The sequence below is a fragment of the Dendropsophus ebraccatus genome, chromosome 11, assembly GCF_027789765.1.
Source record: "Dendropsophus ebraccatus isolate aDenEbr1 chromosome 11, aDenEbr1.pat, whole genome shotgun sequence".
NCBI classification, from domain to species: domain Eukaryota; kingdom Metazoa; phylum Chordata; class Amphibia; order Anura; family Hylidae; genus Dendropsophus; species Dendropsophus ebraccatus.
Window position 1 is genome coordinate 60,576,849 of NC_091464.1, and position 22,380 is coordinate 60,599,228.

General features: G+C 40.6%; 1 protein-coding gene across 4 annotated transcripts in view; it reads left to right on the top strand.

Moving 5' to 3' along the window:
* ERG (ETS transcription factor ERG) overlaps nucleotides 1-22,380 on the top strand; it is a 284,049-nt gene that overhangs the window by 214,045 nt on the left and 47,624 nt on the right. The window contains exon 1 of one of the 4 annotated variants that reach the window (XM_069945885.1): nucleotides 6,628-6,764. The exons of the other annotated variants lie outside the window; for them this stretch is intronic. Coding sequence (XP_069801986.1) covers nucleotides 6,747-6,764 — 18 coding nt within the window. The 5' untranslated portion in view covers nucleotides 6,628-6,746. Of the gene's footprint in view, nucleotides 1-6,627; nucleotides 6,765-22,380 lie in introns of those variants that run through there. 4 annotated transcript variants of the gene reach the window in all.

The window sequence follows — 22,380 nt, forward strand, 5'->3', positions numbered from 1 at the left end:
GGCGATAGCAAACATGTTCATTTATTTATTTATTTACTTTTATTTATAACCTGGGAAAAGGGGGGTGATTCTGACTTTTATTAGGGGAGGGGGCTTTTTATTAATAACAACACTTTTTTTTTTACTTTTACACTTATACTAGAAGCCCCCCTGGGGGACTTCTAGTATGTGCACTTTGATCTCTCATAGAGATCTCTGCAGCATAGATATGCTGCAGAGATCCATGAGATAGGCACTCGTTTACTTCCGGCTGCTGCAGCCGGAAGTAAACGAGTGCTGAGCCGGCCGGCTTCAGAAACGGAGATCACTCCTCCGGGATAATATCCCGGGGGAGCGATCTCCTCCACTAGACACCAGGGATAAGCTGCGTCCGGTAATCGGATGCAGCTGTCATGTTTGACAGCTGCATCTGATTACTGTATTAGCGGGCACGGCGATCGGACCGTGCCCGCTTATACCTGCGGTCCCTGGCTACAAGAGGCACCCAGGACCGCCGTGGTTCAGAGCGGGGTCGCCGCTCTGAACTCCCTTACCGGCAATAGGGCGTAAATATACGCCCTTTGTCGTTAAGGGGTTAAAGGGGTACTCTGGAGAAAGAAAAACATTTCAAATCAAATGATGCCAGTTATACCAATTTGTAAATTACTTCTATTAAAAAAAAAAAAAAAAAAAAGAACTCAAGTCTTCCAGTACTTATCAGCTGCTATATGTCCTGTAGGAAGTGGTGTATTCTTTCCAGTCAGACACAGTGCTTTCTGCTGCCACCTCTGTCCTTGTGAGGAACTGCCCAGAGCAGGAGAGGTTTTCTATGGGGATTTGCTGCTGCTCTGGACAGTTCCTGAAATGGACAGAGGTGGCAGCAGAGAGCACTGTGTAAGACTATGGTCACACTACGTAAGTTCTGCAGAAATCACGGCAGTTGTTACAACGGCCGTGATTTCTGTGGTACTTACGTAGTGCTGCAGGCTGAGGGAATCCCGGCCGGAGTGTATACTCATGGTACTGCAGTCATGGAACTTGCAGTCTTATACAGTGTGTGAACATAGCCTAAGAGTAGCTTCACACGTACCAGACTTGCAGCGGATTTCACGCTGCTAGTTTGTAGCGAAATCCGCTGCGGATCCTGTAGTGTTAAGCTGAATGGGTCGCATACGCGCATCGGATCTGCTGCCTATATGGGACCCAGCGGTACTGTACCCAGCGGTACTGTACTAATTCAGTATCTAAATTATCTGTACCCACAGGCATATGAATGGTCACCAGCCTTTCTCTCAGCAAATTAGAAATTTTCGATACGTTATTAGGCCATTTTCACACAAAGTAAGTTTTGTATTAATGTATTAATCATGGCCATTGTTGCAAATTGGCAGCAACGGCCGTGATTAATACAAAACTTACGTTGTACTGCAGTCAGAGGGAATCCCAGCCAGAGTGTATACGCCGGACTTATAAATGTCCCCGCATCTCCGGCGCTAAGGAGATTTATGTAGAGGCGTACAGCCGAAAACCTACGCCACCTGAAAGGTGGAGTAGGTTTTCGGCGTATCTTTGCGCTGAAAAAATGATAAATCGTGCGGACTCTGAGTCGCGCCCCCCCGTAACGCCCCCTCCACACCCCCGCCCCCCCGCATATCGGCACTTTACGCCGAAAATCATCAGTACGCCGGATGATGCATGTCTCCCATAGTATACACTCTGGATGGGATACCTAGCGGCCAAATGAAAAACTGACAGGTCACACAGTGAGGCTCTGGCTGCACTCTCCATTGTGTTCTTGGTGAATTAGGATGCGGGCACACACAGGTGCGCCCGCATCCCAATTCAATAGAATTGAAATTTATCCGGCCAGTACTGCAGTACCGTCGTCTGGAATAAACTTCACTGACACCGGCTGTTCTGTGATGCAGCCGGGTCACAGAACAACCGGTATTTTACTTAGTGTGAACTCGGCCTTATAGTGTATTATTTTTCTTAATTGTTGTTGCCCTTTTGGCATCATGAAGTGCAGCCATATTTGTTGTCACTTTTGAATGATTACCGTGTTTTTCATAGAACCTATATGGCCACCCTTCCTGTTAAAACTTTTGCACAAATGGCTGACAGAACAACCCATAAAAATACTCTTGCTTATCTATAAAGCTTATGGAAACCTTGTATAGATTCATCACCCATCGGTAAAGGGGCTTCCTATGCGTCCTAGGGTAGGTGAATGGCCCTCCTATGGTATGTACACCCTTTATACTATGACTTCGGACCATTATACTGACAATTATGAAGCCCAAAAATTACAAGGACCTGCAATAACATAGAGTCATAAGCAGTTTTATTATTGGGCGATTGCTCCATCTCAATCAGCAGCAATGTAGGCCGGGGTATGGGAGGCCAGAAAATGTGTCTCAGCCCTGATAACTTTCTTATCATCCGGCTAATTAATTATAGCTTTCCCCATTTCTCTAGAAATATCTCTCCGAGGAGCCTTCTTCCTGTGGTATAAGATAATCACAATCACGGCTACAAATATGCTGTTATATGGTTAGCTGGTAAAATAAGAGTTACATAAAGAATAATAGTAATATGAAGCATAACAGTAGTATAGAGCATAACAGTAATATAGAGTATAATAGCATTATAAAGCACCATAATAGTATAAAGCACAATCATAGTATATAGCATAACAGTAATATAGAGTATAATAGCATTATAAAGCACCATAATAGTATAAAGCACAATAATAGTATATAGCATAACAGTAATATAGAGTATAATAGCATTATAAAGCACCATAATAGTATAAAGCACAATAATAGTATAAAGCATAACAGTAATATAAAGTATAATAGCATTATAAAGCCCCATAATAGTATAAAGCACAATAATAGTATATAGCATAACAGTAATATATAGTATAATAGCATTATAAAGCACCATAACAGTATAAAGCACAATAATAGTATAAAGCATAACAGTAATATAAAGTATAATAGCACTATAAAGCACCATAACAGTATAAAGCACAATAATAGTATAAAGCATAACAGTAATATAAAGTATAATAGCATTATAAAGCCCCATAATAGTATAAAGCACAATAATAGTATATAGCATAACAGTAATATAGAGTATAATAGCATTATAAAGCACCATAATAGTATAAAGCACAATAATAGTATATAGCATAACAGTAATATAGAGTATAATAGCATTATAAAGCACCATAATAGTATAAAGCACAATAATAGTATAAAGCATAACAGTAATATAAAGTATAATAGCATTATAAAGCCCCATAATAGTATAAAGCACAATAATAGTATATAGCATAACAGTAATATATAGTATAATAGCATTATAAAGCACCATAACAGTATAAAGCACAATAATAGTATAAAGCATAACAGTAATATACAGTATAATAGCATTATAAAGCACCATAATAGTATAATGCATAACAGTAATACAGAGTATATTAGCATTATAAAGCACCATAATAGTATAATGCATAACAGTAATACAGAGTATATTAGCAATATAAAGCACCATAATAGTATAAAGCACCATAATAGTATAAAGCATAACAGCAATATAAAGTATAAAGCCCCATAATAGTATAAAGCACCATAATAGTATAATGCATAACAGTAATATAGAGTATATTAGCATTATAAAGCACAATAATAGTATAAAGCATAACAGTAATATAGAGTATAATAGCATTATCCTGGAGCTGGTCCCGGGATGGAGATATCCTTGTCGGAAGCCCGGTGCACGCGCTGCAGTGACTAGTCCGATGCCCATAGAGGATGATGGCTCCATTCATTGGGGAATAAGCCGCTGCCAGGTACCCTGGAACATTCCTGATCCAAGTGTGTCCAGATCCTACTGTTGGGGAGGGTCAGGACACCCTCCAAACATATCCATTCCCATACACAGATGTGCTTAGAGGAGCTGCCACTTTCTTACCACCTGTAAGAGTAAATCCATCTTCATAAATAATAGTCTATATAGAGTGGGCAGGCACAGATGATGGCTGAAGATGGGCAAACTTTTCAAAAGTTCAGTTTTGCAAATACGCCGGACTCTAACTAAAAGATCAGATTTGTCCAAACTGAATCTTAAATGAACTGCACTAAAACAGCTAAACAATTGCAGCTGTTTAGCTGTTTAAGTACAGTTCAAAAATGTCTTTTATCTGTACTTACTAGAGATGAGCGAACCTGGAGCATGCTCGAGTCGATCCGAACCGGAATGTTCGGCACTTGATTAGCGGTGGCTGCTGAACTTGGATAAAGCCCTAAGGCTATCTGGAAAACATGGATATAGTAATTGGCTGTATCCATGTTTTTCAGACAACCTTAGAGCTTTATCCAAGTTCAGCAGCCCCAGCTAATCAAATACCGAACGTTCGGGTTCGGATCGACTCGAACCCGAACCCGAACTTGTTCCAAACTTTGCAAAAGTTCAGTTTGGTGCTGAACTAAACTTTTTGGAAATTTCGGAACAAATCTCAATTCGGGAAGTATGGTTTACTCATCTAATGTTGGCACCTGCTATCCTGTTCCATTGTAAATTGTGGTAAAATAGAGGCATATTTCCCTCTATTGGCTCCACTTGTAAGGCCCCATAGTCAATTCAGTATGTTCAGTCCACAGGAGACAATGGTGCCTTCCTAGCACTGTTTAGAAGGGTTCACATTGGTCAGACTTTCCACCCAACTGGACATTGGTGGCATAGCTTAAAAATCTCACTCAAGGTAGGAGAAGATAGGAGTTGACACCACTGAAACACCCAATGGGTCCGTGTAATGCACTGGGTCCTGATGAGAATGGGTGTCCAAGTGTAGTGTCCTGGAACAGGTGGTCCACTAAGTCTTTATACCACCTGGGTAAAGTGCCTCTGTCATGTATCTCACTAGTGGGGATGAAAGTGCTAATTTTTATTTCCCCATTAGGTGGCACTATCTGTCTTTTGGGTAAGTCTTTTTGTGGAAGCACAGCTGAAAGAAAACCATGGGTTAACTATTATGTGTTAAATCCTGGTGTTTAACTAATCACAGGTGCAGGTGCTTTCCCTCACTTTCCTACCTCTTACACTTCTTCTCTCTTCCACAGCCCAACCAATCACAAGTTTAATTGTCCCTATAAAAGGGAGATCACTTCCTGGTGGTCGATCTGAAGTCAGTTGCCTTTTGTCAGTTGGTGTGGATGGACTAAGACACAGGAAGAAAGAGTTTTCCATACTGAGAGATTTGCTTCAGTATGCAGTGTTAAACCCTCAGGAGTGGTAGCTGTCCTCCGAGGAAACCTTATCCACTCCTGGGATCCCTCTCCTATATTCTCAGGGCAGTACTTACCCCTAGCTAGGGCAGCTCGGTACTGAGCCCCAGTAGGACAAATAGCTGGAAGCTGATATATCCTACTGACAGAGCACAGCTCTTCTGGGAAGCCTCGGAAAGTCTGCTACACCCAGTGGGGCTGGGACTCGTACTACCCAGCTTGGCACTTGCTGAACTTGGGCAGAAGGCGGTGAGATAGCACACTATCTTAAAGTGAGTACAGGTATTCTTCTCTTCACTTCTACAATTATGTAAAAAGAGTCAGTGGAGCCTTATTTATCCATATATGCCATCAGGGATGGGTCCAGTCAAGAGGTGTCTCCTGGTAGAAGACCACTAAAACCACCAGAGGGGAGGATAGGGGGAGGATGGTGGGAGGACAGGAGAGTTAACTGATGGTGGCACAGTCATTCTGCCATCAATTATTGAAGGTACAGTATATGGTCACCTTAAAAATCCCCATACACTGTAGACTCTAGGCAACCAATCTAAGGTGTATGGGGCTTTCCTGACCGTCCACTGACAGATGCTGGAGAAAGAAGTCAGACATGATGGAAAATCAAGCCCAGACCCTTTGTTTCAGGAGAGATAAGCAGTAGCAAGAGCAGAAGGATGGACACCAGTTGGCACAGATAACTGATGGCCAGACAATTGTTTGGCTGTCAGTAACTGAAGGTGTATAACCACCTTAAGACTCTTTAATTTCCATCAGACAAATGTTCAGAACTGAGACTTCTATCCTCTCCGCTCCCAAGATAAGCGAATCCCAGGATGCTGAGTAAAACAATTCTGTAGGTGTTGGTGACCGTAGCCGCTACATGTCTATTGGCAAAACTACTGCCACTTCAAACCCTACAAAAATTTGTAAAAAAGAATACAACACCTACAGTACAATGTTAGAAAACCCAGACCAGCAGAATGAATAATGAATATTAAGCATAAAATGACACATACAACATTGCCTTTTGGAGCACAAAACATGTTCTTATCCTCAAGGGAGAGGCTACAATAAACTGAGGCAAAAAGTTGGCTGGCAATTCCAAGCATCTGTATCCTGCCTGAACTCACATATCACTGAGCATTGCCTTGTGTCACACCTGCCTGAGCAGACATGGGCAAATGACATTTACAACAAAAAATTATATATATATATATCTTCTAGCACGTATCATCAAGAAAAACATCATTGTTTTCAAGCTCTCTTATCTTGGTTCTCCCAAATATCCTGTTTCTTAGAGTAACATAGGCCAGCACCAATAGGACTCTCTTCCTGTCATTGCCTGACTTCATTTCCCGAAGCTCGCACAATCTCATCCGCTCCAAACAACACCATCAAATTCTACTTTCTGGTCGGAGCGAGGCAAAAAAAAAATTATATTACTTTTTATAAGAATCAATAAAACTGATCGGCAGGATGGCAAGTACGATCAAGGTGAGCCAACTCTCTTCTACTCTTCGCCTATTTTGTTTGAAACTTTTTGGTTTATTATGTTGGTTTTTTTTTTGCTTTTTTTATCAAGAGAGATAAGTTTGGGTTGGGCAAGAAACACCCCCACTGCCACAATAGAAGGCAACAAGATTTCCTTTGCAACGCTTAGTAAATTTCCTTTTTCCTATTTCAACCATCCGCAGGCTTTAAAAACCTGAATCTCTGCAAAAACATTCTATTTACTGTAATTTTTTATTTCGCGATTCACTCAGGGGGATCCTGCCAACTTTCAAATAGTTTTTGTTTTTTTTATTTGTCTTTTAGGTTTTTCAAAATTTGCTTTGCCTTTTGCATTTTATCTCTAGGAATTTCAATGTTTTTTTTTTCGGTTAATTGGATTATGATTATGGAATTTTTTAAGATTTTAAATAATTTTTTATTAAGTTTATTGACTATATAATGTGATTGTTTTGTGTTGTTTTTTTATATCTGAGTGTAAGCTGGTAGGTAAAATACTTTTTGCTTTTGTACTTTTTTGTCTGTTTGTTGCTATTACCTTAACAGGTGATTATATATTGCAAATACATATGTTTTTATGTTATTATATGATGATTATTATCGTTATTTTTATCCACCTACATGGTGTAAAGATGTGTGACTTGTTATAATACATATATATTGTTAGCAGAACACTCTTATAATACATGATGTAATTACCGAAATATAGGTTAGGTTAACTGCACACTCATATAATTTTCTGGGATAAATTTTAGCAAATTTGAATTTTTTTTTCATGTATTTGAGTATGTTACTTGAAATCTTTGATTATACAGTAAATATCCAGTCGGAATTTTCAGGAACAGTGAAGCAGGGGAGCATTATATTTCTATCACTTGTTAGTGTCTGGCCTGACTTGATAAGAGTTACATTGTTTTGTTAAGAGAAGACTGTGGAAAAGGGAACTTTGTGGGAGTCACAAAAGGGTATTTAGAAATAGCTATTAAGTAGTAAAACTTCTCGAATGTAAGAAAAAAGGGAATTTAGAAATAGCTGTTAAATTGTGAAATTTTTTGAATTTGTAAAAGGTTACCCTAAAGACTGTAGAATTTGAACTGGTTAATTTGGCAGTTATGAATTTTTTTTGCTTTTTTTTTTTCAAATTCCCAGTTTGATAAAATGTCTAATCATTAATTTGAGAAATAGATTTGGTTTTCTTCTTCTGATTTTTACAGCATGTATTTTTATACCTCTTGGTTAATTACTATACTTTATTATATTTGTAAGATTTTTTAATTTTTACATTTTTAAACTTTATAAACCTTAAAAGAGAATATATGAGAGTATTTGTAACCTACAGTATAACTCTTATAGGAAAACATCAGTCAGTAGATAATGGTTGGGAGCTGTGTGTATGTTTGTGTTGTATTATTATTTTTGTTATAGTTATTCTATTGAAAGATGTTTTGCGGAGATTTTTTCTTCAAGGGGGAAAAGTTTGACATAGGCTGGAATCACACATGCAGGTTTATGTTGTTTTTTAATGCAGTTTTATGAGGCCAACACGAGTCGATACTAAAAAGAGGGAAGAGATAAGTCTTTGTTCTATACTTTTTTCTTTTGGATCTAAGGCATCAAAGAGAAAAACAAAACCCCCTAAAAAATGTTTTTTGCTAAAATCATCCGTGTAGTTTTTGCCACAATTTCTTTTATTGCAATATTTCTATGTAGGAGAGTAAAGTAGATCTAGAAAAGAGGAGACCAGTCTTCCTGACTTTGGTTGGAAAAAAACATACAACTACATGAAAAAAAAAGACTTTTTTAATTAGATTTTTTTTTTTGTTTTTACATTTTTCTTGGGGTGAGGGTGGGCGGGGGGATGTTGCGACAAAAATTGCAGATGTGATTAGACGGCATTCACACATTTATGCATTTTTTGCCACCACAATTTACTATGTGCATTAAAGCATTAAAGGATTAGAAGCAACACAGTGCACAAACTGCGCCACCCCTGTCCTCAGGTTATGTGTGGTATTACAGATCAGCTCCATTCACTTTAGTGGAACTGAAAAACCTACATCCAAACCCACATGAGGACAAGATCAGTGCCTGTGTCGTTTTTGATCCACATAAGTGGACATAAAGTCGAAAAGTAATTTCTTTCCCTAAGACCTATCAGTCTAGGAGTCCAGGTGGTTTAGCTCATAGAGCATTTTCTACACTGGATACAACTGTATCACTTATCACCTGAGAGCAGGACTAGCTATGTACAATGTATCAGTCTGTAGTCCAGGCTGCAGAGCTCACAGAGCATTGTCTACATTGGATACAATTGTATCACTTATCACCTGAGAGCAGGACTAGCTATGTACAATGTATCAGTCTGTAGTCCAGGCTGCAGAGCTCACAGAGCATTGTCTACACTGGATACAATTGTATCACTTCTCAGCTGAGAGCAGGACTAGCTATGTACAATGTATCAGTCTGGAGTCCAGGCTGCAGAGCTCACAGAGCATTGTCTACACTGGATACAATTGTATCACTTCTCAGCTGAGAGCAGGACTAGCTATGTACAATGTATCAGTCTGGAGTCCAGGCTGTTTAGCTCACAGAGCACTGAATACATACACTTGTCCTGTTGAAGTTAATAGTAGTAACACTAATAGGGCAGCACCACAACCTACTTAGATTCTCTATCTCCAGAACTACAAGATCAGTGTAGGAAGTAGAGTTGAACGAATCTCAAGCACGCACAGGCTTGTCCGATACCGAACTCTCTGCAATTGATTACTGGTGGCTGAAGTAGTTGGATGCAGCCCCAGGGACACCTGGAAAACATGGATACAGTCTATGGCCTATGGCTGTATCCATGCTTTCCAGGCAGCCTTAGGGCTGCATCCAACTACTTCAGCCACCGGTAATCAATTGCAGAGCATTTGGGTTCGGACAATCCATAGCGTGCTTGAGATTTACACATCTCTAGTAGTTAGCAGTGCTATGCTGTTTATGCAATTTAGCTTCCATAGGAGTTACATAAACTGTGTGAAATTACTCATTTGGCTGTTTTCTGCAGAGGTAGTCCAGAGTGGGTCCTGGAGATATTCCATAAATGCCCATTTAATGTTAATGCACCTTTAAGTCACTGCTTGTGGCAAGATATATACTGATATATACAGTACTACGATATATACTGAAGACATCACATCCTTTAGTGAACTATTAAACAATTCTCCATCTATCAGCCATAACTAATGATACGGTGAGGAAGGATCCACCACATCCTCTTTTCCACCTTAATCACCTCTTGTATTGTTCTTACTGCAGCTTCGGCCGCTCTTCTCTCAGGGGAGGGGGGAAATATTGCGCAGTGCAAACTGCCTTGTTTTCTGTTGAGCAGATGGCGTATGGTGAAGTGCTAACTCATGGGCCTCCGTGACATGTTGAGGTTTGTGGTCACTCGGCAGCTCCGCAGTGTTTCATCTGTGTGACTGAGGGCAATTATTCTGAGCGTTGTAACTGACTCACAGACCTCTAACCGCAGTCCCATGCAAGAGGGGGCCGATGGAATGTCTAGAATGCAAGCGATGCATACAGGAGCCCACCGAGACTGCTGGAAGGACACTAATATATTCTGTCTTTGTCCGTTTTGGAGAATCTTTTCTAGTTAGAATAAGTCAATTATAGAAAATCCTGATGTTGAATTCCCAATGATCAGTGATCACATAATAAGTAACAAGCGTATAATTTCCCTGCAGTGCCACCACAGGAGAGATGATGTATTACATGGAGCCCATTGACCTATGTAATGCAGTATTTCTTAAAAGGGTTATACAGTTTTGTAAACTACTTCTGTTTAAAAATCTCCAGTCTTCTAGTACTTATCAGCTGCTGTATGTCCTGCAGGAAGTGGTGTATTCTTTCCAGTCTGACACAGTGCTCTCTGCTGCCACCTCTGTCCATGTCAGGAACTGTCCAGAGCAGGAGAGGTTTCCTATGGGGATTTGCTGCTGCTCTGGACAGTTCCTGACATGGACAGAGGGCAGCAGAGAGCACAGTGTCAGACTGGAAAGAATACACCACTTCTTGTAGGACATACAGTAGATGATAAGTATTGGAAGACTTGAGATTTTAAAATCGAAGTAATTTACAAATCTATATAACTTTCTGACACTGGTTAATTTAAAAAACATGTTTTCTTCGGAGTACCCCTTTAACCTGTAGATCTCACAAATGGACAGCCACAGGGTTCAAAACAGTGATATAGTGCAGAGATGTGTTTGGTCCTATCGAGTGGGAGACACTCTTTTTAGTCAACCTGACTTATTGATGGAGGATTGGATAAAGAAAATTTTTTATTTTTGTATTTTTTTACTGGATGTACATAGCAGGAAGATCACGGTTAGGGTACCTTCACACATCCCGCTGTGAGTTTGTCAGCAGCCCGCCCCGTTAACCCCCCAGCCACCGGAGCGTATACATCACCTGGTCCTCGCTCCGGCGTGCTTCAGGGCTCCAGGTGTCTTCACGAGAACCCCCGAAGCAAGCCGGAGCGGGGACCAGGTGAAGTATACACTCCGGCAGCTGGGGGGTTAACGGGGCGGGCTGCTGACAAACTCCGGCGGGATGTGCATCCTGCTGCGAGTTTGTCTGTCCATAGAGTGTACTGGGCAGGGATCCGCAGCGGGTCTCGGATCCAGTATGTGTGAACGTACCTTTACGTTGTATTTCAGTGCTCAGTATGGACCTCTCACAGTTCTATGGATGACAACTAAACTGTAGTCTGTATAAAACTGGACTCCGATCCATTTGTGCCCCATTTTTTTAAACCTATGACTAGAGATAAGGTAACCTTCCACTAACCTCCTTCGACAGGAGTCCCTGCTCCTGTACATTGTTCCGTTACCCACATGTTGGGTATCCCCACAAATGTAACATGTACTATAAGTATATTTGGCCAGCAACAAATGTCATAAAAAATAGGAGAAAAAAATACGGCAGCTTTTTTTTAATTATTATTTTGCTCCAATAGTAAACTATCAAAATATAACAATAATATCCAAACTGCAATGTAAAGAAACTGATAACTTGTCTTAAAAAGAGTTAAAGGGGTACTCCAGAGGTTTTTAAAATCAACTGGAAGGTTTTACAGATTTGTAATTTACTATATCAAAATCTCCAGTTTTCTCGTACTTATCAGCGCCTGTATGTCCTGCAGGAAGTGGTGTTTTCTATTGTCCATATCTGGAACTGACTTGAGTAGTAGCAAATCCCCATAGAAAACCTGACATGGACAGAGGTTCCTGACATGGACAGAGGTGGCAGCAGAGAGCACTGTGTCAGACTTGAAAGAATACACCACTTCTGGCAGCACATACAGCAGCTGATAAGTACTGGAAGACTTGAGATTTTTAAATAGAAGTAAATTACAAATATATGTAACTTTCTGATACTAGTTGATCTGAAAGAAAAAATATTTCTCTATAGACTAGAAGACTACTACTTTTAAATATAATTCTTCATAAAATATTTTAAGTTCCTGAATTGATTCCAATTTGGCTCCCCTAGATATCAGCTGTAATATTAAGTAGTACATGTTCATTTTCCCTGTAGCGCCATTTCAGGTGAAATAAAGTATTACATGGTTGTCACTGAAAGTAATAGGTTGTCTGTCTAATCCTCCAGAGTGCGAGACATTTTATGTAACTACTATGACCAATACACATAACCAAAGAAATTGAAAAATAATTTAGAAATATAACAAATTCTTTATTTTCATATATAACATATACAAAATGTTAAAAATTCTGAGATTTCATTGGGAATGACACAAATAACACAAAGGCCAGAGGGGGAGAAAGATTCTATGACCAATATGAGAATCCTGAATGGCGCCCCCCTGTATTAACCCAGTACTCACTAGTAGGGTATGTGGGAGTGGGTTTTGTAATCTAGACAACCCCTTTAACACTGTGCTGCATGTTTTCCAGTCTGATGGCACCAAACTGCTACTGCAGCATAAAATCCAATGATAAAAGGTCTGTAGACAGATACTTCCTCTGTCAATTTCCCATACAGATAGTGAGCCAAATCAAGGAGGACTAATACAGGAAACGTTTCCAGCTTCCTGTCTAATAGAATTCTGTCCTCTGCCTTTAACAAAGGTGATCCAGCCTTGTGACATGAATGCAAAAAGTACCATATACCTTTTGGAGGTTCCATTATATGCCCAATTTTCCATTATATATATATAAAAAAAAAATTACTAAACAAATTTACTCAATTGCCAGGAAATGTCTAACTGGCCGCAGCTTCACCCTTTAAGGGGGATGTTCCTGCTTTAAAGTATTAGGTAATTCCACGTGTAGATTCCCACAGCGGAAAATCCCTAATTCTTCATTGGAAAATCCGTACAATACTGGAAAAGATTTAGGTGCAGATTTTCTGTTGTTTATTATGCTATCTATGTATGTAATTTTTTTCTGCAGATCCACTGATTTACTGTGGATTTTTATTTCCCATTAAAGTCTATCATTAAATCTATGAAGTATCTCTAGAATAATTTTTTTTTTAATGTAAATTTAAAATCTGAAGAGATTTTATACAGAGTTTCTATTGAGCCTGTGGATCAGACTTCTTCATATCCCTTCCATACGCTGTGGATGTACCCGGCCTGTATCCGTATTCTTAACGTAAATGCACATGTACTGTAGCATTAGTCTGTGTTCACATGTAGCAGTACTGTCTGTTATTGCTGCAAATGAATGAAATTGCAGTAAAAACATTGCACATTGTTGTAAAAACACCTAATATTCACTGAAATTTCAGAACATTTTGGCAAAAACACAGAGGTACCGTGGCACAGTAAGATGTGTGAGCACAGCCTAAGGGTAAAAAAACACAATGTGGTTGCATTGTATTGCAATCAGCCAATATTTTGGAAATGCTGCTGTCAGGCTGTGTTCACAAATTGTGGTTTAAAGGACAACTCCGGCGTCAACAACAACGACAAAAAAAAAAAAAACACACTAACAGACACCGAACCTATACTCACCATCCCTCCTAAGTTGATAGCCATTAGAAAATCCTGCCGCCCGCGGTCCTGGTCAACCCCGTCCGCATCTTCATCTTCTCCCTCACTTCCGGGGTGCCACGGCATGAATGAGAGCGAAAAGGCTGCCTTTTCATTCGCTGGATCTCATCACATGGCTTCCAGCTTGAGCAGCCAATCAGAGCTGAGCACTCTGAAAGCCATGTGTTGCATTCCAGCCAATGAAAAGGCTGCTGGTGCGCACGCGCTTCGATTTATTATAAGGGCAGACGTTGAAGAAGAGGATAACCAGGCCCGCAATCCCCCCAGCCCCCCGCCCGCTTGTGATGACATTGTCACAAAATTGCAGCGGGAGAAAAGGACGGGGTCAACAGTAAATGCGTAAGATGGAACTGCTCCAGGCAGGTGACTAACACAGATTACAAAGTTATATAACTTAGAAATGTGTGTTAGTTAAGGGGGAAAAAAACGCGGGAGTTGTCCTTTAAAGCCGTCTTTGCTGAGATTTTACACAATTTGCGCACGTAATAGTAAAAAAAATGCTAATAGTTTACCAAAATCATGATAAAAACACATAGAAGGTGTGACTCCTGCCTTAACTTGCCGTTTGCTAAATTGCCGTAATTGTTAAAACTAGCAAGTATGTTTTAATAACCGCAGGTAAAAGAAGAACTCTGGGCAAAAGTAAAAATTCAGGGTGGGCAGGGGTTGGATGGAACATAATAATGAAGTGATACTTACCTGTTTCCAGTGCCCCCATAGTGTAGCACTAGCGGTACAGCTTACAGTCAACTGACATTCTCCTCCATCTTCCAGTCCTGTGCTGTCACGTGACTAAAGCAGCACTGCAGGGGCATTGGCATGGGTAAGTATCACATTCATTATTATAATCCAACCATCAATGTTCCCTCTAAGCTCCAGCCACTGCTGAGCGGAATGACAAGAGAGTTGGGTTGAATGTTCAAGCAGAGTTGGGCAAACTAAAAACTTAACTTAACAGGAACATCAATACTTTAGTCTAAAAGCTAATGTAATATAGCAAATTAAATCTCATGCATATAATGATACGCATCCCCTGTGGTTAAGTACCCAATAGTAAGCCCCCCAGTATGTAGTATTCCACATGTAGGTAATCCCTCCTGGTAGTTAGCAACCTCCTCCCCAGCAGGCATCCCCCTGGCAGATAGCCCCCCAAGTATGGAGTATCCCCCAATTTAGTAGGTAATCCTCTTGCAGATCCCCAATGTTAGGCATATCTCTTGTTAGTTAGCATCATCCAGGAGATAGCATGCCCCATGTTTGTCATATGTCTTGTTAGTTAGCAGCCTCCATGTTATACTCCCCCCAGTTGTGAAAACAAGGCAAAAAACATATACTCACCTGGCTTGCACCTCTGTCCTCTGGCATCTTCTTCATTTACCTACTCTGCGAGTGCATGAGTGAGGCTGAAATGCTGGGGGAGGGAGCGACCTCTTGTGGCCGGAGGCTACCTATGGTTGTAAGGGACATTTGCACTAGTGATGAGCGAACATATTCATAAATGTTCGTATGTTTGTGCGAGCATGAAGCTAATTGTTCGTGTTCGCCGATCATTTTTTAACATATTTTAACTTGCAAGTGTACGCCACCGCGTAATTTATGCTTTGCGCTTGATAATTTGTATGCGTTGCGTAGACCAAAATGTACACTTCTTCTGTATGTTTGTTATTTGTTAGTGAATGCTCACCGAACACTAACCGATCACGATATTTTTTTTTTTATGTTCGTGTTTGGGACCTCGGTCCTAAAATTGGGAAGTTCGCTCATCACTAATTAGCAGAGGGGAGCCAATAGCTCCTCGCTGTGGCAATCTTTGCCAGCTGCAGCTCAGAGATCCTGGGTTCTGGCCGTAGTGAACAGGGATTCCTTTTAGGCTATGTTCACACTGCGTATGAATCCGTCCGTAGTGCCAACCGCGAATATACGCACGTAGTTTTGAGGTTGATGCGTTCGCTTGAAAGTATACGATATACGCCCGCACAGTGCACACTACGTATGAGCTTACAGCCGGATTGTATACGGCGCCGTGAAAAATGAACAAGACCATTGTTTGAGGACGGAAATGTTGAAACTCACGGCCGTGGATTTCCATGCGGTCCCGTACAAAGTACTTATTTCTGCCAAATTGAACTTGATTTTTTGATCCAAAAGGTTCTGCGTGGTTGACGGGGCTGGGGCTGGGCGGCTGGGCACATGTACGTCGGCGTACGAACTACGGACGGACTCATACACAGTGTGAACATAGCCTAAAGCTGCATGGCCAGGAGCCACGCAGCTTAAAAGGAACACTGCCCACCTCCCTCTGCCCTCCCTACATTTTTACCTTTGCCCAGAGTACCCCTTTAACACTATGTTCACACAATGAATTTTTGATGCATTTTTGCGGCAATAGTGGGAAAAAAAAGTTAGCAATTTTACCACAATTTGCAAAAAGCGTATAAAAAATGCAACGTGTAAACACAGCCTAACAGCAGCAAGAGATACAGTACATACTGCATATGGCAACACAGCGCAACTGCATTGTGTGTTTTTCCACCTGCTTGAGAAGTTTTTTAATGCTGAAATTTACTTACGGTGCAAATTTATGATTCTTCAATAAGTCAATAAAATGTCTTGTTGGAGGTGTTCCCTGGAGCAATTAATCTGTCCTGTGTGCATTCACCATGTGGCTGTCAGGGCATGCTGGGAGTTGTAGTTTCACAACACCAGAAGAGCCGCAGGTTGAAGACCGCTGCTGCTATAGATTTCTATGTGGGATTTGTTGCTGCTTTGTACCTGTTGTTTATGACCCGATTACATAACTGGGAAATACCCCCCGATGGAAGTTATCAGCTAATGTCGTCTTTTCTCCTGCCTCACGTAACAATGAAGCCGTGAGCTCAGCCCTATGATTTATAGTGAAATGTGAAGGTCTTGTTGAGTTGACTAAAAAATGATAAGTATTTTTGGAAAGTTCTCAACCATCTGGCAGAATGAGATAAAACAGTCTGTGCACCCGGCTCACTGCTTGGACGCTGGACTATTTGCGCGCTCCATCCAAGGCAACATGAATCATAGGATCGGCCAAAGCAGTCTGGAAATTATAATAAAATATAACAATAATCACTGTTTTGTACTATATTTTATTAGCTCAGCACATTAGATTGATTTATAAATTTAGGTTATTAGTAGTTGTGTGTAGCCGCAGACCGGTTATGCTGACCCCTGCCACCCCTGACCCCTTGCATTGTTTACAATGGACAGCATAGGTGGACCATAGGGCAATGGAAGAATGTACCTGGTCTGATGGCTCACGTTCTCATCATGTGAACGGCTGGGTACGTCACTTACCTGGGGAACCAAAGGGAGTAACATTTCTCCTTAAAGGGATTATCCAGCGCTACAAACACATGGCAGCTTTCTTTCAGAGACAACACAACTGTTCAGTTCAAGTGCGGTTTGCAATTAAGCTCCATTCACTTCAATAGAACAGAGCAGTAAAAACCCCACCCAAGCTGGACACAAGAGTGGGTCTGTCTCTGGAAGAAAGTGGCCATGTTTTTGTAGCGCTCGATAACCACTTTAAGGCGAACCTCCTGAAAACATATGGAGATTTATATGGAGTTATTTATGTTCCACTGGGAATTCTGGGAAAAGGGCTATGATAATAAGCTATCTGACACCACCTTTTGGAGGTAGCTTTCTATTCCAGTAGGTGTTTGAGCTGGGAAGAAGCCTTAGAACATTACTAGGGATTTAAGCCAAGCAAGACAACTCTTCAGTAGGAAGGTTACTAGAGATGAGATAATTTAAGGTTAGTTTGGCCGAACCCAAACCTGATCACTCGATTGTTGATTGCTTCAGCCTGCAACCTGGAAAAGCCCAGGCTGACAGTCATACAGGAGGTCTCGTAGAGCTACTTTCATCTTTTCTAAGCAGTGTCATTAGAAGGCTGATAGGTTAGGTTAAGGTTTGGCCGAACTTACTGTAAGTTGGCTCATCCCTAAAGGTTACCTATGTATGGGGTAATCTATGGTTTCAGGAATACTACCCCTCATCAGTACAGAGCATAGTGCTGGGGGCTAGAGAGAGGTGAGACCAAAGGGGCACTCTTTCTATTTTGAGAGAGCATGCTAATGTGGCATCAGAGACCTGCTTTGCTTATATCCGTCTTCCCAGAATTCCCAGTGGAAATTGAATAACCTAAAAGTCTATAGGGTGCACTATGGGGGGAAAAAAACTAAGACCGATGGTGCAGTGTGATGATGGCGGGGCAGTGTGATGGGTAATGTTCTGCTGAAAATCTTGTGTCCCGGCATCATGTGGATGTTACTTTGACACGTCCAACCTACCTAACCGTTGCACACCAAGGTGCCCCCCCCCTTCTTGGCAGTGGGACCCCCTCATGGCAGCAGATGATGCCCTGGGGGCCACACTGCAGACATTTTTCAGGAATCTGAGGATCAGGTGGTGACTCGATTTCGCAGATGTCACATAAACAGATTGTTAACTCTTGATGATATAGTCAGTGAATGAAAAAGATTCCCTTACGATGGACAACAATGTAAAGTATAGAACATTTTTGATCTCACTATCCAGTATGCGGCTGTATCATCTTGTATGGGTGGGTCACCTGTAATAGGAGCTGTTCCATGTGGCGGTATGTCATTCAGTGGTGTGGTCATCCTCTGGGCCGTGTGCTGTGCGGTTATCATCCTACAACAACGGAATACTAGTGTTTCCTGCATTGTTAGCAGAATTGATAGGTTTCACAGTCTTCTTCCTGCTCTCACGTCCATTACTGCTCATCTCCTTCCTGGATTGTGCCTGGTTCTGAGCACCCTCTGGACACTTTGTACACATTCTGGTCACTGCTAGCACCTGGTGTTAATATGACATCATCAACAGATGCCTCAAATATTAGAATATTGGTGGCCCCTAGTAAGGAGAATACTGCCAAGAAAGTTCAGTGCCCACAACATCCAACTCATTCTTGTAAGCTTAACCAATGAGTATGACAGCATTATCTGCTATTCACTAAAGGCGACCATACACATCAGGTGAATGTCTGCCAAATCTGACAACCTTAGTGGGACCAAAGTGACCACCTAAGGTGTGTAAGGCTGCCCTATCTCCCATGGATAGATGTTGGGTGAGTTCAGCCTGCCTGATAGTTTCATTCTCATGGCTATCACTGAGAACACAGCCAAGGTCAATGGGACATAAGAGCAGTATTATAATAGATATCGTCTTGTATAAAGGAGCAGTATTATAGTAGTTATATTCTTGTATATAGGAGCAGTATTATAGTAGTTATATTCTTGTACATAGGAGGCAGTATTATAGTAGTTATATTCTTGTATATGGGACAGTATTATAGTAGTTATATTCTTGTATATAGGAGCAATATTATAGTAGTTATATTCTTGTATATAGGCGCAGTATTATAGTAGTTATATTCTTGTATATAGGAGCAGTATTATAGTAGTTATATTCCTGTATATAGGGGCAGTATTATAGTAGTTATATTCTTGTATGTAGGAGCAGTATTATAGTAGTTATATTCTTGTATATAGGAGCAGTATTATAGTAGTTATATTCTGGTATGTAGGAGCAGTATTATAGTAGTTATATTTTTGTATATAGGAGCAGTATTATTGTAGTTATATTCTTGTATATAGGAGCAGTATTATAGTAGTTATATTCCTGTATATAGGGGCAGTATTATAGTAGTTATATTCTTGTATATAGGCGCAGTATTATAGTAGTTATATTCTTGTATATAGGAGCAGTATTATAGTAGTTATATTCCTGTATATAGGGGCAGTATTATAGTAGTTATATTCTTGTATGTAGGAGCAGTATTATAGTAGTTATATTCTTGTATATAGGAGCAGTATTATAGTAGTTATATTCTGGTATGTAGGAGCAGTATTATAGTAGTTATATTTTTGTATATAGGAGCAGTATTATTGTAGTTATATTCTTGTATATAGGAGCAGTATTATAGTAGTTATATTCCTGTATATAGGGGCAGTATTATAGTAGTTATATTCTTGTACATAGGAGCAGTATTATAGTAGTTATATTCTTGTATATAGGAGCAGTATTATAGTAGTTATATTCTTGTATATAGGAGCAGTATTATAGTAGTTATCCAAAAAAGGAGACAAAGAAGCTTGCACTCACCAGAAAACCGCTGCGGTATAAGTCCGTTTTATTTCGTCTTGATAGACACGAGTGGGGAGGGGAAGTGAAAGCAGGGGCGTCCAGTGGCAAATTAGAGTAGTTATATTATTGTATATAGGAGCAGTATTATAGTAGTTATATTCTTGTACATAGGGGGCAGTATTTCAGTAGTTATATTCTTGTACATAGTGGACAGTATTATATTATAGTATTACTGTACCTTGTATGTCCAGGATATAGATTATGTAGCAGTGAACATTGTAAAATGTACTCATGCTGTCAGGACTGGCAGGCGTAGACAAGACAAAAGACAGTGGGCCCTAGATCTGAACCCACCCACTGTCACCTGCCTACTTGCCTCAGTCGTCCCTAAACGGTCGCGGACAACCACGGAGTCGGTCCCTACACTGCGTAAGTGAATACACAAAACGTAATGGAGGATAGTCAACTAGCATGGTCAAAACAAAACAGACAATGCAGTACAAAATCAGAAGGAGAGCGGATAGTCAAATGTCAAGCAAGTGGTCAGAACACGGGCAGAGCAATAGCAAGGGTATTGGAACAGGGAACGCTGGGAAAGGAGCAGGGGAGCTGGGACTAGTGTGAACTAATAGTCAGCAGGGAACTGAGGATCTGACTGCTTTTTAACCAGGATCAGAAACTAGGTCCAGCATCTGATTGGAACAGCCCTGATCCCAGCACCAAGCTCAGCTGAACAGACCTAGCACTGCCAGAAGTCTGACAGGCAAGGCGGGTGTGGCTGAGAAGTGAAACACAATTCAGACACAATATTCAGTGCAACAGCAGACATAAAATCAGCGCTTCCTCGGCCGCCCGACACGGACTGAGAAGTGCAAAGTCACATTCCTAACACATGCACTAAACTGTTGGAGAATCAATTTGATTTATTAGAAAAAAAAACTTAATACAGGTCATAAAAAGCATTGGGGGTTACCTGTATTAAATTTCTTTTAATATTTTTTTTTCTTGTACTTCTTGTATGAAAAAAAATCTGTCCCTTAGGGATATGCTATTAGATGTACAGCGGACACAGTGACTGCAGTGATGATATTCCCATTTACAGGCCATTATTAGTAAGGATGAAGGTGTTATTACATAGAGACCGGCTGTGAATAAGTGATAGTGACATCTGTAAAATCTTGTGGAACTCTCTGTGGTTGGGGTTTGTTCCACAAGTCTTTCAGCCCTGGCTCTGTCCCAATCCTCTTTTGGCTCGGTGTTGCCTAATATATTTGACTTGGAAACCTCTGTGTTGTAATTATGTGCAGCACAAGAATAAGTAAAATAACCATTTGTGAGCTTCTGTACAAAATATTTGTGTTCCATTATCTTAAATGTGCAGGACGAGAAAGGTTTTATGTTCTGCGGAGTGATTCAGACTAATGGACTGAAGTGTAAGTACGTGCGCTTTACCATCTGCCTCTTGACTCTGAGCTCTACATTTAACAATAGAGAAGGCATGAACTATGAAACATGTTATATTTATGGTATGGTAATCTCATTTTATCTATTTTATTAAATGGAACATAATTTATCTGGTTTATTCATTAATATACAGGCAAAATGTCTACGAAGCCATCAGAGATGTCGTAAGAATCCCATTGGCATAGATACAGCATGGTTGGGATCCTGCCAATACTCAGGACAAAGGGGTTCCGCCTGCTGAATTCCCATGGATGTGACTCTTATGTCTCACTGATAGGTCATAAGAGTCTATTATCAAAGGATCTTGTTCAACATTATACATTGGGTGGGTCCACAATGTCGTAGTCTTAGATAAGACCCCACTAGTCATTACTTAGGAATTATTGCAGTTTACTAGGTTGAATTTTGGCTTCGTGGAAGGAGTTGTGTCTGACGAAGACTGGAAGAAACTGGGTTTTAAAGGAAGTACTGGAAGCTTCTGGGCAATTGCCCTTTTTGTCCACCTGTTAACCCAGGTCTAAATGCAAAAAATACTAGGGTTGTAAATGCCCTACGTTGACAGATGCCCTACTGTCTAGTCAGTCGACATATCCCCTAGATGTTCAGATGTTTTTCTTCAAAAGGGCCCTTAAGCTGCTGTAAAGGCTATTAAAGGTAGACAGTGTTGAGCAGATCTGACAGAATGTTCAGGTTCAACAATGTTATCTAATCCCGAACAATCAGTGTTTGATTCCCCTTGGCCGCAGAAGTTGAATACGGCCCTAGGGAGTACTAAAAAGCGGCCCTGGAGTAGCATCCAACTTCTGCAGCCATGGGGATTGAAACCCCAAGCATGTGGGTTCGGATAACATTGCTCAACCCGAACATTTTACCAGATCCACTCAACACTAAAGGTACTAATAATTTTATGGTGGTCAAAAG